At 35.1% G+C, this 19,082-nt stretch overlaps 1 protein-coding gene across 1 annotated transcript; it reads left to right on the top strand.

The window, feature by feature from the left end:
• Nucleotides 1–1,689: 1,689 nt before the first annotated feature.
• LOC129276083 (uncharacterized) lies at nt 1,690–19,076 on the top strand. The gene is made up of 4 exons (XM_064109708.1): nt 1,690–1,768; nt 4,019–4,210; nt 5,010–5,204; nt 19,012–19,076. Exons 1-4 carry the CDS (start codon nt 1,690–1,692, stop codon nt 19,074–19,076), a joined length of 531 nt encoding a protein of 176 aa, XP_063965778.1.
• Nucleotides 19,077–19,082: the final 6 nt, after the last annotated feature.

The following is a 19,082-nucleotide window of genomic DNA, read 5'->3' as shown; positions in this document are numbered from 1 at the left end:
TACCTCCCCCAAGTTCGTGCAAATAGTCCAATAGTGAAATGACTTAAGTTGTGTAGTTCAATTATGCGACTTGGGATGAAATCGTGCTCGTGTGGTAGAAATTATGTTTAGTGACCACCACCCTTTTGTTTGATTCGACAAGACAACGCAAAGAAAACAAAAAGAAGTTTGTCTGCTGTTTGCGAATCACACGCCCTTTAGAGAAATAGAGAGAGAGAGAAAGAGTCTAGCCCTTTTGGCGTAGCACAGGGGTGGCGGGGGTGTCACGTGGCATTTTATTTCCGATATATATTTATTGACTGGCGAGGAGAAAATGTGAAAAAGTGGGATAAAATGTGTAATAAAAGAAGTAAAAATATGAAACAGAATTTAATGATAATAATAGAAGTGTGCTTATAGTGTATTTTACCTTTAAACAAAGTCTTAATGCACAGGAGGAAAATCTAAGAACTAAGGTTGAAGAAAAAAAAAGGTATTGGATATGCTATGATGACAATATCAGTTAAAGTAGATATGTTTTGAAAGCAGTTTTGAATTATTCAACTGCATCAACTTACCTTGAATTGTGGGTGGCATTATAATTTTCAGCTTTCTGGCGCCTTTGACCGTAAAACTTGGTTAGGAAAGACCTGCTGGAGTGATTTTCTTCATATTTTACACAAATATCTCAGAGAGAGAAGATGGAGCCATTTTATGAAAACAATTAATTGAGAGTAACAAGTTATTTAACTTAATACATGGCCTGGCTTGACCAAGACACATATATTACAAAAGGGAAGGACGAACACTTAAAATAGTTGGGCAAAAATGCCCAACTTTTAACCAACCCTGGGCAACCGACTGTCCACATAACTATTGGTTAAAATCTCCCCAAATTTGGTAATAAAAACTAATAATTGGTTAATATATTTGCTCAATTGATAATAATTGCCCAAAATATATATGTATTTTTCGTCACCAACATACATTACCCAACACAGTGGACAGTACGTTGCCCAACATTTTAAGTGTGTGTAATTAGAGAAAGAGATATGTTAAGCAGAGAGGCGATGAAGACAGAGAGAGAGAGAGAGAGGCCGGGGAGGCATTAGAGATAATGGGGGTCACTGTTATCAAATACAAATTGTCAATGCTCGAAAGACACAAATCTATATGGAATTATCATCCCGTTCTCTGTATTGCCTTCTTCTCCCTATCTGTCTTCTTCACTTCACTTCTCTCCCTCTCTTTCTCAAATTATATATCCTTCCCTTTTGTAATATAGGCCTATACGTCTTGGTCAAGTCAGTCCATGTATAATTGGAGAAAGAAACAGGGTAAGAAGAGCGAGAGAGAAGGGGGGGGGGGCAATAAAAATGATAATTCCATATAGATTTGTGTCTTTCAAAAATTGACTTTGTTTAAAATAACAATGGCAATGACCCCATCAATGATTCTACACGCAGTATACCACTAGTATCTATCCACGGGATAGAGACGATAACAGTGCATCTCTTATGACGTCACAAGAAGTTTGTCATATTGTTCAAACACATTGAAATGCAATGCACATCAATGAAGAAGCCCATTATTTCCGGAATACTTCCATCGTACTTGATATCTTATGTGCAGTAGGACCAGACATATGAATTATGAATAGGACTAATATTCAAATCTATTTTAGTAATTTAGAAAGTGCTGATTAGAAATATGTTTGGATTTCAGGGGGCGCGTGGAATTGCTATTAACTCCAGCAAATGCAGTGAGTCAACCGTCAACGTGTCAGTTGGTAAAATTTAAATATACATATAGTATACATATTGCTTTGTACATATTGGAATTAAGCAGAAGACCTCTAACAATGGGGTGGAATTATTTTGGATATATACTCGTTTGTACATTTTGTGTCAGTTCTTCATTAACTTCAGGACAGAGTAAGTATTTGAAGGTCTTTATTTTGTTTTAATACAATGTAATTTATATTTCATAAATAAAACTTGGAGCAACATTTAAATGGCTCTATTAAGGACGTTCCACAGTTAAGTGAAATCCATGCCATTTTCACCAAACTTTGCACATAGATACTTTAGAACCTTAATATTCGAAATATGCAAAAATTAACATAGGTCCATGTGCTTGATTTTTTGCTATAAAGCTTCAAAGTTCACCCAAATTGATGTTCTTAAGAATTGCGCATTCAAAAGAATTTTGCATTTTTAGACCGCCCAAGATTACTACAATGAGTTTAAACCTCTATTACTCAGTCAAAATACATGAAAAAGTCATCAAATTTCGCAAGAGAGTTAATAATTGTATCGTTAGAATGGTGAATCTATTTATAGTGCTATTTGTTTGCAATTTTAAGTTTAACAGCACTGTCAGTTTTTTAAAAAGGCGTAAACGATAACAAAATCCTAAACTCAAAAATGTAAAATTTCAGTAAGAAACTACAAACGTACAATAAATGCTGCACTTTATTCAAAATCCATGTCATTTTCACCAAAAATTGCGGAATTGTAGAGGAAGGTATACCTAAGAGGTACAAACATTGAAAAATAGGGGTTCATGTGCTTGTTTTTAAACTATCAGCATTTTTATTAGAGCAAATGTGATTTTTAAAACACCAAAAATGCGCCGAATGCTTTGTATCTATGTGAAGAAAAAATCAAAACCACTCTACCATTTATTCAAACTCGGGGTAATATTCGTGATTCTTGGCAGCAATGCAGAGTAAAGTATTTTACAATTGTAGAAATTTTTTTTTGAATGGTCCATGGAATAATTCCATTTTTTAGCTTCATGAAATGACGCATCGGATCTGCAGTTAAAGTGCAGAAGATGAGAAAAATCAGCTCATACCCGCAGCTAATTAATCACCTGTTCATCCATTGTGACGTCAGCGCGCAGCGTGTAAACTATGCGCAGATCATAATGCGCACAAACATAACTGTGGAACGTCCTTAAGGCGTTTTTTCCGAATGTAAGAACTAATCTTACGATTTATGACACCTATTTTCCCGTAAATATCCATCTCTCTCACCTTTTTCAACTGAAAAGCTGCGTAGTGATCTTTATCTTGAAAGTTTGATTTTGGTTTAATTTTGAAGAGGAAGGAAAACAACTACCAAATATAGACACATTCAAACAAACTACAAAATGTTTGATGTCATTTTGAAGACTTAATTTCAACATTTTTTTACATAATTTGATTTTAGTAGAAAGAAATTCATGTATATAAGCCCGATATTATTAAGTTCTATGTGGCCGAACGTATGGCCACGTGAATACCTGATTAGCCATATATGTAAGGTGGCCTTACAACGACTGTTCGAAACCAGGCAAATTTACAATAATTTTAACATGCTCAGGGGCCAGACATGAACCAATTGGGGTGTTTTTTTTCCACCGATAAATAATATTCAACTAAACTGGTGGGTGAAAACGTCACCACCTTACATCTCTATACTCTTGTTCTTGTGCTGGAAACTAATATTTTGATACGAATATTTTGCTAATGAACTGTGAATATCAGGAAAATCATTTGGCCTCTATTGGGGAATTGGAATGTTAGGATATTATCCGTGGTCAAGTTGCTCCTCAACAACGTGTTAAATGCAAAATGACATTGAAAAATCCATTTGGCATATGTAATAAGAAATATATTTAAAAATATTGCATTCTGGGTAATGGCAGAACGAACTTCTTTTCGCATTTTAGAACTCAAACAAATGCCATTGAATTTGCCTTTAAAGCGAGGGGAATTTTTTTATTATTAATAGTTCATGAAAATGCATGAAATAAAACTCTTTTGTATGTACATATCAAACGACAATTCTTTAAAAGAATAATTGAATTATTTGATATTTCTTTTTTTTTAGGAAAAAAGCATGTAAGATGTGAAATAGCCCTAACAAAAAATAATCAAATGACACGCAGAAAAAATAACTCCTTTTTTTTCTTTACTTTTTCATGTGATTAGTTTTTGAAACATTGGCTATTTAAATTTCTTTATTTTCTTTATCTATTTCATGTATTACAGGCTGTGACATCATCGGTCTTACGTTAGACCCGATGTTACTGATTGATGGCGCCTTACCATCAGGACCTTATATTGCTTCTATACCAGTCTTCTTTACGTGCCAAACAACATACATGCATGCTCTCTCTGACTTCAACATGTGCAACGGGCCAAGTGGTTGGTTAACTTCACCAGAGAACTACGATTGTCTCGGTAAAATGAATTTCTACCAAAGATCAACACAGATCAATAAAGAAGCAATCCCTTATGTGAGAAACACCACCCACCCATAACATTTACATCAACAAAGCGAAATACTAATATAAGTTGATGTAGCCCACACCGAATCACGTTAATAAAACAGTTTACGTGCAGAAAATGATTGAATAAAGATAAGGTCATTCATGTTTTCCTTACTAATTTATCATTATTGTACCCTGAGATCATAGAATGAATTTCTCATTCAGAAACTGATTTTTTTCTACGGCATCAACTTTTATTTACAAGGTGTTTCATCCACTTTAATTGATCTGCCTTATATATTAAAGATTCCATTGAATTAATATTTAAATGTTTAAGAATTAAGCAATTTACTGATTTTCACAATTAGAATGCATGGAAATGGTAATGGCCGTCAATACTGATGGTGTGTAGGGTTTTGAATTTTCAAAAGATGCCTGGATTTCATTTGATATTCCTATGCATCTAATGCATCTTTTATTTCTAACACTTTGTAAAAAAAAATCAAATAACTTCAAATCAGACTGTTTCAGACATTACGTCTCCGTTCATTCGTTTTAGTAATCACGTTATGTAGGTTCGTAGTAACCGTTTTCACCAAAGTAAGGATTTGAATGCTTTTTAAAATATTTTTTTAATTCAAACCATGTATTGAAAGCAAGAAATCTACATTTCGATCGTTTTTAAAATGGAAATTGAGATAAATAAAAATATTTCTTCTTTAAATTGAAGTATGGTCTTATTATTTCGATGTTCATTAAATTCTCTCTAGCTCCATGCCCCAAAGACACATGGAGCAACGTGGATGTGACCTTGACAACAGGGCAGTACTTTTCTAGCGATGGCGTCTATGAGCACAACAGCGGCTTGGACTTTTCATGCTCAGTTGGAACTTTGGAAGGAACCTCTACAACATTCTGTGAGGATGGAAACTGGAGTCCCGATGCCTCCTCTGTCAAATGCAATCGTGAGTTACCTTCTTGCAATAACTCATTATTCTGGAATGATTTGATTTTGATTTTACTTCTACCAAAAGGTCCATTGTGTTCATGAGCAGGAGTTGTGTTCATCCATTGAAAAAATCTATCAAAAAATGTCGATATTCCCACACTCAGTATTTTTCTTGTACACTGTTGTATGTCATAATACAGTATCAAAGTAAAGTATTATTGTTTTTCTAGATTATATGATGTAGAAGACTGTCAGTAAATCACGACAGCTCATCAGACCAAGTTTATATAACTGGTGGAAAAAAATGTAATTACCATGACCATTCTTTCTACAGTTCCATGTACATCGCCAAATTTTACCAGTCCCGCGGGGACATACAACCACGGTGATGTTATCAGTTTTAGTTGCCAGTATTCAGAGGATAATTATCCGTCAGTGACGTGCCTGGATGGGTCATGGAGTCCTACTTTCACTTGTCCAGGTTAGTACAAGTCGCCTTGTAGTCAGATTCTGAAGGTCGTATGTTCGAATCTCACCGCGGCCTATAACAAGCTTTGGCAAGGCATCAGTCCACTCCTTTCCACTTTCCACTCTGGTATTAAATGGGTACTTGCCTTTGCCTTGTAATGGAGTCTCATTATTCCAACTTTTGTCGAAATGCTCCCAAAAGGTTGGAGATACGCAGATATATATTCTTCCGTTGGGATTCCGACCAGAAACAGATTTTTAAGTAAAGTTGCTAAATGCATCCTTTGAAAAAAAAAAATTATACGATCATAACAGTTTTAGGATATTTATACATATCCGTATAATAAAGTAATACAGTAGAATAGAGACTAAAAATTTACATGGGATATGTTAACGGCTCACTGAGCATTCATTTAAAAGGCATCAGGAAACCTTTCTGAAAGCATGACGGAGGGCGTAAGACCTAAAGTTATATGTTGATATGAATATGGCATATACAGTATACACATGTAGTTCACCGTCTGTCTAATACTTCGGTAAAGGGTCTATACTTATAATTATATATAACAGAACATCATCTAACATGAGATCAGTTCTCAGAGGGTTGATTTTTTAACATGAAAAATCTGATAAATGTTACATTATATCTAAGAAAGCAAAAAAAATCCCAAGAATCAATGGTCTAGTGAGTCAATTTCAGGAACATAGACACAGCTATTATTTATTCAAGTCTTCAGCGTATTTCACAATTGAAAAGCGGTTTTATATCAGCAAAGAAAACACACCCGATCAAAATATTTTTTTTTTCATTTCAAATTGCTAAACTTCTCAAGTAAGACACATTTTGTTCTCCATAATTTTTTTTAGGGCAAACACATTCAGATAATCTAGTAATAATGAATTTTGGAATACTGACGTGCACCTTTCGCATGTTCAGTTCAATTCAGTTGAATAAAAAAATAGTTTATTAAAACATGCTTCGCAGCCAAAGGATGAATAAAAACACGTGTTCAATTTACAATAACAGAATGATACAAAAGTACAAACATGAAATGATATAAATGGAATAGAATTTACTAGTACATAATATAATACAAGGAAATAATTTGTTGAAAATAAAAATATCATACATGGTATTGAATATTATAAATTTTGTACGCAAACCACTACAATGAGGAACATTGAACATGCATGAACGAAAATTATTAGAAAAAGAGGAAGGATATAGATGGACATTGGGAGACAGGCAGAGAATAGGTGAGTAAAAGGAAAGGGTAACTAAGATTAAAAATAAAAGCACGCATGTATGACAAAAAATTACATAACTTAAGTACAGTGTAGACTGAGTGGGAAAGGCGGTATAGAATGAGGATGACATTCCTAGCAAACAAAGAAAACTATATCCATCATATCGTCGGAGGGGGGGGGGGGTGTCAAAACATTCAAATGCAACAACTTTCCCAATAATAAAACGAGGCGAATATTCGTTATTAGCTTTCTGATGGAAGAATATTTGGTAGATAGATCGACAGGATATTTCCGCAGAATGTTAAGAATTAGTAGCTTGCCAACTCTACCAAGATAGACGTAATAGGCTTAGTCGTTCCAATCCATATACTCATAAAGTGGATTGCGGTAACTGCCCGTTGATCTAACCACAGAACAGAGACTTCATGCATATTTACCATAATTTTCAAGTCCCCGCCCATGCATATTTGTTAAAAGGGAGTTACTTTAAAACTGAAATAATATTTGCTAATATCTTTCGTGAAGAAACGACAGGGAAGAATGTCAAAGATTATCGCCCATGGTTTTTGAAGGGGGGTACACGCCTTCTATTCCCGCAATGTGTATTCCCAGACAATGGGAATACACATTAGGACTATTTGTCATATAAATATTTGCTGACGTGGCCTTCACGTGAATATTAGGTGTAATCTTTTCCGAATATTAGTGGGTCAGTTATAATGAAATGACTCTGGATTATTTATATTATTAGCTTTAAAAATACACGTTTTATTAGGACTATTGTTGTTTCATAAGAACGTCATTTAGAGAAAAAACCTGAACCTAAACTAGTCTAGAACAATTGTATGGTTTAAAAAATGCAAATGAAGTCAGATGTCAACAATATAAATTATTGACAAGCCTTTGTAATCATCAATGAAATATTACATCCTTTAGAAATTTAAAAAAATTAAATAAATGCGGCTGAATAATACAATGAAATGAATGCAGAAGAAAACAATAAAATGAAATAAAGTCAAATCAAATCAAAATAAGGATTATTCTGTCAAAGTGTTTGAAAAGAAAGAAAAACAATATTTGCATTTTAACAATGCAAGAATGAATAGAATAACGATTTTATCAGTGGGTATTCTAGTAGTCCAGTCAATCTAGCCAGAATAGGGGGGGAACCCACCACTAATTGCAACACGAGATATTCCACTGAAATGCTTTCCAGGAAGGTCCCCTAAACAACATACTAAAAGTCCCAAGAAATCCAAGCAGTGGAAATTTATGAAATTTGCATATTATGCAAATTAGCCATGAAAAATTAGAAAAAGAAGGGAAATAATCCAAAGTTTACAAATTAAATGTCCAAAACAATTTAATTTGAATGGAAATTCATGATAAATTACTGAATTCAATGTTTTTAATCAAAAGTGCAAAAATTTCTACCTCATTTGCATATTATGCAAATAAGCATCCTTATATGGAAAAATGTCAAGATATTGTGATTTTTCTCATATAGACTACTTGAAAACATTTCATTAATGTTGACATTAATATGCTACTATATCACTAAGCATGAGAATTCATCCCAATGCCTAAAAATTAATTTGCATATTATGCAAATTAGCCATTTAAAAATAGAAAATGAGGAAATTAATCCAAAGATTACAAATTAAATGTCCACAGCAAGTAATTTTGAACAAAAGTTCATGATGAATAAATGAGTTCAATGTCTTTATATCAAAAAGCTAGCAAATCTGCCTCATTTGCATATTATGCAAATAAGTATCCTTATATGGAAAATGTCAAGAAATTTTGATTTTTATCACATTTACTGCAGTGAAAACATTTCAGTTTTTCAAATTAATATGCTGAGCACTATCACTAAGCATTCAAATCTATCCTAATATGATTTGTATTCAAGGAAAAAATACTGGAAATATGTTCTTCGCTTCCTAAGCGTTAGTCTGACAAGATGATGGGATTGGCAAGAACAAAGCACAGTATTTGAATTGGTGTGTAGTTTGTTAGAGTTGATAACCCTTTCTTGTATGGATGGGAACGACTTAGACTTTCTTGAAATTTCACCGCATAAACATGATAAAGGGAGGCCAGGAAAAGCAAACTTATGGCAGGTAAGATCTGATGAGTAGTCTCATTAAGAAGTGCAGCAGAGATTCCATCTGGCCTAGTAGCTTCATGTAGGTTGTTTTCTTTAACAATTTCTTCAGTAGTCTGGCTACACTTGCTTGACTAAACAATATGTTATCTGGCCATATCTGGGTCAGGACTGGGTCCTAGGACTTGTGGTGAATACTAAGACTAAAAATCTTTGCCTTCCTTTAATAATGATATTCCAATGTAGTCATAGCTATTGATATTAAGGGCTCCCAACATGCTAATTATTACAGCCCGGATCATTGTCAATCCGGTCAACAAATTATGTATTATTGGCTTGTCTACAAACCATATTATGGTCCTCTTTAATGCATTGTAGCAATTCCGAGCTTTACCTTACTGATGCTTTTGGAGCTCTAAAATGTGCAAGCCTTCCTAGCCTTTCTCTAAAACTCTTGACATCTTCCGACACAACTTATGTCCATTGTCTCATTGAGGCAACTTGTGTAGGAAGAAGACATGGTTAACGGTGTGTTCTTGTTAAAGTCCTCTTGATTGGCATTCAGTCTCCTATGCTCGACTTGTCGGATTTCAGTACAGAGAGTTGTATGATTGTCCAAAGCACATCTGCATGACACTATTAAAGTCAGCATTCCTCCAGAAGAACATCCTTATAGTCGTACCATAAAATGTTTATTCCTCTGGATAACCTCACAGTATACCCATGAGTAGCACATTGTGGCAAATAAATCCTGGAAGTGGTACACACTGTCTAATCAATGTTGGATGGTATTTGATGGTGATGTTAAGGGTGTTCCATTATGTTGTGTCCTCTTGTTGGAAAGGCAATAATCTGGCTTAGTCCTCCATCTGGTTTGTTCATTGTCTAACTGAGGAATTTTTGTTTACCATAAATATCAGGAAATTAATATTATTATTTTCATACGACTCACTTAGAAACTATAGCTTTAATATTTGGATATGGTTGCCATATGAGATTTATCAAAGAGGAAAGAACAGAAAATGGATGCTTCATCATGAACGTCTAATCTCGATTCCTGTATCTGAGAAAGATGCCTATAATGCACTTTAAGCCTTCATCATGAATTTATGAATGGCTTTCATGCTTGTCGCTCGTATAGGCAAATGCCCATTGTTACTCTTATTAAGCATGCCCAGAGATCTTGTGATCCAAGCAAGTACTCATATTCACCACCAAGACAAGTGATGATGATGATGGGTTTCTGTAAAGCGCCTGTATCCGCCTCAGCTGGGCGCTCATGGCGCTTGCTCAAAAATAGGAAATATCTCACAAATTTCAATGTCTTCAAACAGTGCTTAGGATCATCATTCAGTCCAAGTACTGTCCTAGTAATGCTACAATTGAGTTATTCTTGTCTTGGGATAATGTTGGAGTGGGGAACAGAAAGGTCTTCAGGTAAGACTCAAAAGTTGATTGGGTCTCTGCTCTCCTGATAAATTGGGGAAGGCTATTCCACAGCTTTGGTCCAGAGATGTAGAATGCTCTGGCACCCCAGGTTGTGTGGCTGAGAGATTCCCTCAGCAATGCTTGAGCTGCTGATCTGAGACTGCGTGTTGGTCTATGCTGAAATAAGAGCTCTGAGATGTAGGGTGGAGACTTATCGTTAAACACTTAAAATACAAGGACCCCAAGTTTATAAGCTAATGGTGTGCTACAAGGACCAAATATTCGAAGCTAATGGGCTTTTATTGTACGGGTGTGACATCTTGTGCTGATCACTTGGCAATCCAGGAGTTGCTAGCGTGGACTATACTCGCAAGAAACGCAAAGTCTCTACAAAGTCAAGAAGAGAGCAAGACTTGGATGGAAATAATGAAGCATTCAAGCAGTGGGATCCATGTAGAATAGACTCATCATTGTACAATATGAGTGGGGTAACTGCTCGTGACAAAAGTCAATATCAACCAAGCAAGAAGTGTAGGGAAGGTCATCAGGGTTAAATACACATAATCTACATGGAATTTTAGAGGAAAGTATCACTTATGTGTTTCCTTGAATATTTATAACATGTCGGATGCTTATTTGCATAATATGTAAATTACACTTCAGATATTAAGCTGATTATTAATGTATTTCTTAGTGATCACATCATATTGATCTAGACTGAATGTTTTCATAACTGTTTTTGTGAGAAAAATCAAAATTTCTGGATTTTTTTTCCATATGAAGATGCTCATATATATGCAAATGAGGTAAATTTATTTACGATTTTTTATTTAAAAAATATATAAATTTGTAAAACTTATCATGGGCTTCAGTTCAATTCGTATTGATTTCTGCACTTGATTTCAAATATTTGGATTATTTTCCTTATTTGTAATTTATTATGGCTAATTTTGCATAAAATGCAAATTTTGTGATTTTCCTATATGCTTGTATATTTAAGGACTTTTAATATGGTGTTTAGGAAACCTTCCTGTAAGGTATTGCCATATTCCAATTTCAATAGATAATCTATTTGCAATTTTTGAGGGATGTATCACCAGGGTGTTTTCTTGAATATTTATAACATGTTAGATACTTTTATTTGCATAATATGCAAATTACACTACAGACACTAAGCTGAATACAAATGTATTCAACGTCCTTAGTGATAGCAGCATGTAAATTCCAACATTAATGAAATTTTCAAGCAGATAATGAAAGAAAAGTCACAATACCTTGACATTTTTCCATGTAAGGATGCTGATTTGCATATTAGGCAAATGAGGTAGATTTTTTTTGCACTTTTGACAAAAAAACATTGAACACAGTTATTTATCATGAATTTTCGCTCAAATTGAATCGTTTTGGACACTCAATTTGTAATCTTTGGGCTATTTTCCTTATTTTTCTAACTTTTCATGGCTAATTTGCATAATATGCAAATTTCATAAATTTCCACTGCTTGGATTTCTTGGGACTTTTAGTATGTTGTTTAGGGGACCTTCCTTGAAAGCATTGCAGTGGAATATCTCGTGTTGCAATTAGTGGTGGGTCAAACCCTATATTGACTGGACTATAGTGGCTCCAGCTCAAACAGGACGCTCTTGAGTACCAGGCAAATAAATATTTTTGTTATAAAAATATGATTTCTTGTTATTGTTTGTCATGTAAAATTTAGGAACTATTTCATAGAATGGGAGGAAAATTGTTTCAAAAACCTGAAACAGACATCTAAAAAATCGACGACGGTCTGTTTTCTAAATTTAGGAATGGCATATATGGAAAAAACGAAAGAAGTATTAGGAGCCGAATAGAGTCTTACTAGCTTTATTAAACCGATAATGATTTATTTAATTTAATTTTACTTTGCTTATTCGCATCCTTAGATGAAAATCGTCCTCATAGTATTTTTAGTTGCAACTATTGTCTGATAGGAAGATAGACAACAAAGGAAAAGCAAACTGACCCACTGTCTGAACTATCACGGCCATGACAGTTAAGGGACATACGCATGTCCGTAAAGTTACCAGCTACCAAAAGTTGAAAATAGTGAATACCAACCAAGATTCTGGTAGTTCTCTAACTGCTAAATTGGTTGATTTTGACATATTTTTCTGTCGGACACAATTGTTATTTTGACCAAACGTGTTTAACAATATGGGAAAGAAAAAGCGATAAAAAGAGGTAGAGGAATTTGGTATAACGGTAGCTGTAGCTTAAAATCTACTTTGTTTTAGTGAGATCGAAAAGAATTAAAAAGATGAATCGATATTTAGGTAAATGGAACAAAGAAAAGTACAACATTGACTTGATTACCGTAGCATTTGTCCATTAAAATGTTTTGAAGAAATAAATAGTGGCGACGGCTAAACGTGAGAAAGAAGAAACACAGATACAAAGAGGGATAGAGAGAGAGAGAGGGGAGAGGGGGTGGGGCGGGAATACGGACAGAGTATCACGAGGAAATTTGAAAAATCTGTCTGCCTTAGCAAAAAAAAAAAAAAAAAAACTCCCGCTAAAACGAACCCTTACTATGCTGGACTTCTTCAACCCCAGATGGCACACAAAAGAGGTTTTCCTAATGACTTCATAAGGATTTTGACAAGTTTGTTTTATATTGTGTAATTGTATATCTCTTAAGATGGAAATCTCACGGGAAATACATTTTTTCGTTCACCTTTTGCATTATTGACTCGGTGATGAAATACAAATAACTGTACAGAAATTAAGGATTAATAATCAGAGGCCAATCAATATTAAAGTTTGCATTTGTAGAAGGAAACATTAAGAATTTGAGAATAATTGGAAATACTGTTATCTGAGAAGTCAGTATTGGATATGAGACGTTGACGAACATGGGGTTTTCATTCTAACTCTGGCATGTGAAAATGATACCGCATTCTTTTATTTCATAATTAAGAAGAAGACTGTCCAGAATGACAAAGGAATACTTGGTAGGCCTATGCATAGTTGTGGTTTGTGCCATCATACCGTCAACGGCGAGGAGTACAGGTACATATAAGTATGATAGCCTATTACTGATTTTGTTTTAACGAAGAAAAAAATGAAAGAATAAATCGCAAATTATCCCACAATAAGAGAAAGTTATACATGTTTAAGAAATGAAATCACTGATTGGTTTTAAAGTATAGTTTAACATTTGACTTTAGTTGAATTGAACTCCAAGGTCCTACTTATCACCAGTGTCTGTGATAGGTTATCAGAATCAAGCCTCGGAAAAAATTTGGCCTGAAAAATCATTATTTAGTAGTTAATAACGGGAAATTTATAGTGACCGGAATCCCCATTTTAATTTCATTCCATAGACTAACATTATCAATGCCGGAAATTAGGTAAACGCAAAGTTTTTTTTTCAGTTGCAGATATATTGAAAGTGTCAGCAGTTTGTTATTTGTGCTCTGTGTGTATTTTTATCCATGTGGAGCGTTGTGGCCCAGTGGATTAGTCTTCGGACTTTGAAACAGAGGGTCGTGGGTTCGAATCCCAGCCATGGTGCAATTTCCTTCGGCAAGAAACTGATCCACAATGTGCTGCACTCAACCCAGGTGAGGTAAATGGGTACCGGTAAGAAGTAATTCCTTAAAAAGATGTATGCGCTATGAACGCCTAGCTTAGCCGGGTAATGTAGGAGCGCCTTGAGCACATAACGAGGTGGATATGTGCGTAATATAAATACCCTATATTATTATTATGTTAAATAAAATGTAAATAAAATTTCATTATTTTTTTTTAATTAAAAAAAACCTTTTTAATATTAGCCCATACCTTTAATCAACATGACAAAATAGTGAGTACAGTTATATCGTGAAGAAATTGTGGACATTTTACCTTTCGTTACAGTTGTAATAATGTGTTTTCCTCTAAAACGTATTTTGCCTCACGTCGCTGAAAAATATTTTGTAGATTAAATATTGACAAATGACCTCAGGAAAGAAAACCCTATTATGATTTGAGGAATTTTAGTAATTTTGCGTTTGAACCAAATGTTTGTTTAGTTTTCAATTTTGAAAGTATTACAGGCTCAAGTACATCTTCAACTTCAGTACAGGTTTATTTTTAAAACATAATTTGCAATCATGGACTGAATTCTATAGGATTGAGCATCACCACAAAGTATGATACATGTATGTATATACAACTTCAGTGTTTAGGTACACATGAATTGAATGAATTGAGCCTGAAACAAAATAATGATTAACAATAATTACGAGCAATTCCTAAGCGATAGTATTGTTTGGAGAGATTTTCTTTCTTTGGTTTTATGAATTTTCAACGTTATCTTAAATTATTCTTACATTTTTATGATGCATTACTAAAAAAATCATGCCTCACAAAGTTTATAATGACAAGTTGGATTTTCATATAAATGGAAGGTTTACCCTGGGTCGAAAGATATAGTTCCAGTTGTCATTTCATCCGTCAGGTACCAGCAAATGACATTCTTGTGGGATGATAAGAGAAGATTGTAATGAGGTATATAATACAATATATCTTAAATTGGTATTCGAATATTGAATATTATAAATTGAAATTTGTCTAAAGTTAGACTTTTTAACTGCGGCTAAGGTGTCTGCAGGTTTGCGAGGAACCTGATTATGATTTTCCAGAGTGGAACATAGCTTTATAACTATTGAACATAGTGAATTGAATAGGGTAAATTCAGTGATTCACTGTGTTGAAACTAATTTGTGACATTACCTACCCATCCAGTAATAGAATGGTCAATATACGACCAAAAATACCCTTGCCAGGAACAAATTGCAACAAATGATTTTTCAACGGTTTTGGTACAATTTGACCTCAGGAATAGCATACTAAAACTCTACCAAAATCCGCATCCGGGAAAGTGGTTATTTTCAAGATGCCGTCCAAGATTGACCGCAATTCACTGTAAATGGATACAACTCAATCATTATCCACCCTAGAATACTATTTTGGTTCATATTCCGTGGTCTAGGGGTAAAACAATTTGTGGATATAGGCTAGAGTGAATACAAGCACTCCAGGGTCCATGAAAAATTCAAGATGGCGCCCAAAATGGCTGCCGTAGTGGCTTTAATTTGGTTTCTATTCAATGATTTTAAGAGTGAAGTAGTACATCTAAAACGACTCCTATCATTCAATAATGGTCAGAGTTTATACAATATCAATCTGTGAGAAATATTTTTGGTGTCTAAACTGTGGTATGAAAGGTCAAATATATTCGGACAAGTAAAAAGAATGGTTAGTCCATTTTGTCCAAAAATCCAAGGTAGATTCTAAAATTTCATCAAAATGGGTGCTAATCCCAACTCAAGCAATATGATATTCCAATGCATTTAAATGTAGACACCAAAATTATTCTTAACCGAAGGTTAAGTTTTTGAAATGACAGCATAACCTAGAAATTGACCTAGATATAACCTAGATATTAACCTAGTTAATGAAACTTGGTCATAAGGTTAATCAAGTATCATTGAACATCCTGTCTGAGTTTCAGGTCACATGACCACGGTCAAAGGTAATTTAGGGTCAATGAACTTAGACCATGTTGGGGAAATCAACCTCAAAATCTTAAGTTAAGTTTTTGAAATGTCATCATAACTCAAAAAATATATAGACCTAGTTCATGAAACTTGTACACTTGAACATCCTCTGCGCATGTCAGGTCACATGACCAAGGTCAAAGGTCAATGAATTTGGCCATAATGGGGGGTATCTGTGGAATTACCATCATAACTTCCAAAGTTTATGGATCTGATTCATGAAACTTGAACATATGAGTAATCAAGTATCATTGAACACCCTGTGTGAATTTCAGGTCACATGACCAACGCCAAAGGTCAATGAAGTTTGATTTTTTTTTTTTTTTTTTTTTTTTGGGGGGGGGGTGGTATCTTTTGAATTACCATCATAACTTTGAAAGTTTATGGATCTAATTCATGAAATTTTGACATGAGAGTAATCAGGTATCTTTGAAGATCCCGTCTGAGTTTCAGGTCACCTGACCAAGGTCAAATGCCATTTAACGTCAATGAACGTTGGCCATGTTGGGGTTATTTGTTGAATTACCATCATATCTCTGTAAGTGTATTGATCTAGTTCATAAAACGTGGACATAAGAGTAACGAAGTATCACTGAACATCTTTTGCGAGTTTCAGGTCACATGACCAAGGTCAAAGGTCAATGGACTTTGGCCATGTTGGGGGTATTCGTTGAATTACCATCATAACTCTGTAAGTATGTTGGTCTAGTTCATAAAACTTGGACACAAGAGTGATCCAGTATCGCTGAACATCTCATGCGAGTTCCAGGTCACATGACCAAAGTTAAAGGTCGTTTAAAGTAATTGAACTTTGACCATTTTAGTGGAAATTATTAGATTGCTGTCATAACTTTCAAAGTTTATAGATATAGTGTATAAAATGTGGATATAGGGGTAATCTAGTATCACTGACATGTTTTAGATCACATGATCAAGGTCAAATGTCAATGAACATAGTATTGTATCATTATATGGTGTTTTTTGTGAATAATTATTTTATAGTAGTTTTCAAAGTCAGCCCTGTTGCTATAATGAATCGCGTGATGCAGGTGAGACCGCCAGAGGCATTCCACTTGTTAAGTAAATACAGCAATCATTTTAGAACCGATTTTTGGAAACCAAATTGGATTTTAAGACAAAATGGATAACTGCATATCTTTGTACTTCACTCTAACTTGTATCAACAAAGTCTTTTACCCCATGGACCATGGAATATGAACCAAAATAAGATTTTATGGTGGATAATGAGAGAGTCATTTGTATTTTCAGGGAATGACGGCCATCTTGGACGCCATCTTGAAAATAACTACTTTACTGGATACGGATTTTGGTAGATTTTAAGTATGTTATTTTTGAGGTCACATTCTGCCAGAAAGAGTTGAATAACCTCTTGCTGCAATTTGTTCCGGATCAAACCATGTATTGACCCGACTATAGGGGTCAGTGTGATCAGTAATGAAGTGTTACATTTTGGGGAACACATTAGAACACATTGATTGATACACAATCGAAAAGTTTTTTTTTAGTAGATGATATAATCAAAACACAGACTAGCAGGTAGTAATTGATTGCTGATGTTAACGGCATGTATATACAGGCATTTCTATATCATTTCCCTTTCCCTTACTTACCTGGGCTAATTTGCAAGCTTAAACATGGTGAATATCAGTTCTGTGGATCTCACCCGCAGATCACGCGATTGCGACGAAGATTTGAAACGGAGGTAGAGAATGACAAAATATAAAGAGATAAATTGCACTAAATTTATACAGTTCATTTTTTAATTAAAAAAATATTTATAGTAACCAATTCATGAAATCATACTTTTTGCTCTAATTCTCCAAAATTAAGCTTCTAGAGAGCTATTATGAAAAAATATATTACATAGCATTTCTAGCTATTGTAAACGAAAAAAGTCCGGTATCAACATCTAATCCTCATGTATTTTATTTTATTTTATTTCTTAAGCATTTCTATGATTTGTCTATTGTTGATCTTCTTTTTCGACGAAATTCGTCCGTGACATAATTTCGGTAATAAACACCATCAAATTAAATGACTGTTGTCGATGTGCGAGACTTAAATTTGAAAAATCAGCGGCGCTATTAAAAAACAGTTGCGCGGCGGATTTAGCACGAAAAGTGTCGGGGGAGGGGGGGGGGGGGGAAATGACTACCAGGTAAGTGGCGTTATATTAGATGCAAATTGAAGGACAGAGAAATAAATTTAAACAGTTGCATTTGCAATTGTTAGTTATTGGGATAGCATATTTCGAAACCGCGTGGGAAAGTAGGTTAGAGTAAGAGACCATATAAGGCTTCAGTCACGACTCAGAGCAGCGACCGACCGATTAGTAGCCGACTCGGGTGCCGCTAGAATTAAGGCATTGCCAAAGGATATTTGTAGAAGTCGAGTGGGCTGTATAGACTTATCGAAGGGCTGTCAATTATCCATTACTCAAGGCCAAATTTGGGTCAAATCGGGGGAACTTTTCTGTTTGGCGTCCGAGCAGTGATCTTCTGACAACCCACCGATTCACGGGCGGTCTCCCACCGGCTTATTTTTAAGTAAACGCCCAGGTTGATCTTGAATTCGCCGTGAGGTCGTTGACCAATCTCTCACCAGCCGGCGACCAGCCTGAACCGCTCGACAGCCTTTGATCCAACGAGTTCAACTTTTCACCTAACTTGTTCGACGGCAACCGCTCGATTGCGTCGGGGCCCGGACGGCGACCACCAGGGCACCGAGCATATTTAGGATGGCGAGTGAAAAATGAGCAGCACCGCCAGAATTTCAATCAGTGCTAAATCTTGAGCGGCAACCGAGCGAGGCCCTCAAAACAAGTGGTGCACGGGCGAATTTGGCTAAAAGCTCGCCGCCCAATCGCCGAGCAGGATAATTTTGGGGGTTGTGTCTGTAGCCTTAGGCTACTGTCAAGGGTCCATTAACGTCCCGTTTTATTTCATTTATCCTGGATTCTCTCCCAGGGCTATTCCTTCAAGGCCAGCCTTGTACCTTGTTTGCCGGTCTTGTTTCTTCGAGAAGAAGTTAGAAGCTA

This window comes from Lytechinus pictus, chromosome 14, assembly GCF_037042905.1.
Source record: "Lytechinus pictus isolate F3 Inbred chromosome 14, Lp3.0, whole genome shotgun sequence".
Taxonomy (NCBI): domain Eukaryota; kingdom Metazoa; phylum Echinodermata; class Echinoidea; order Temnopleuroida; family Toxopneustidae; genus Lytechinus; species Lytechinus pictus.
This window is presented reverse-complemented; position numbering and strand designations above follow the sequence as displayed.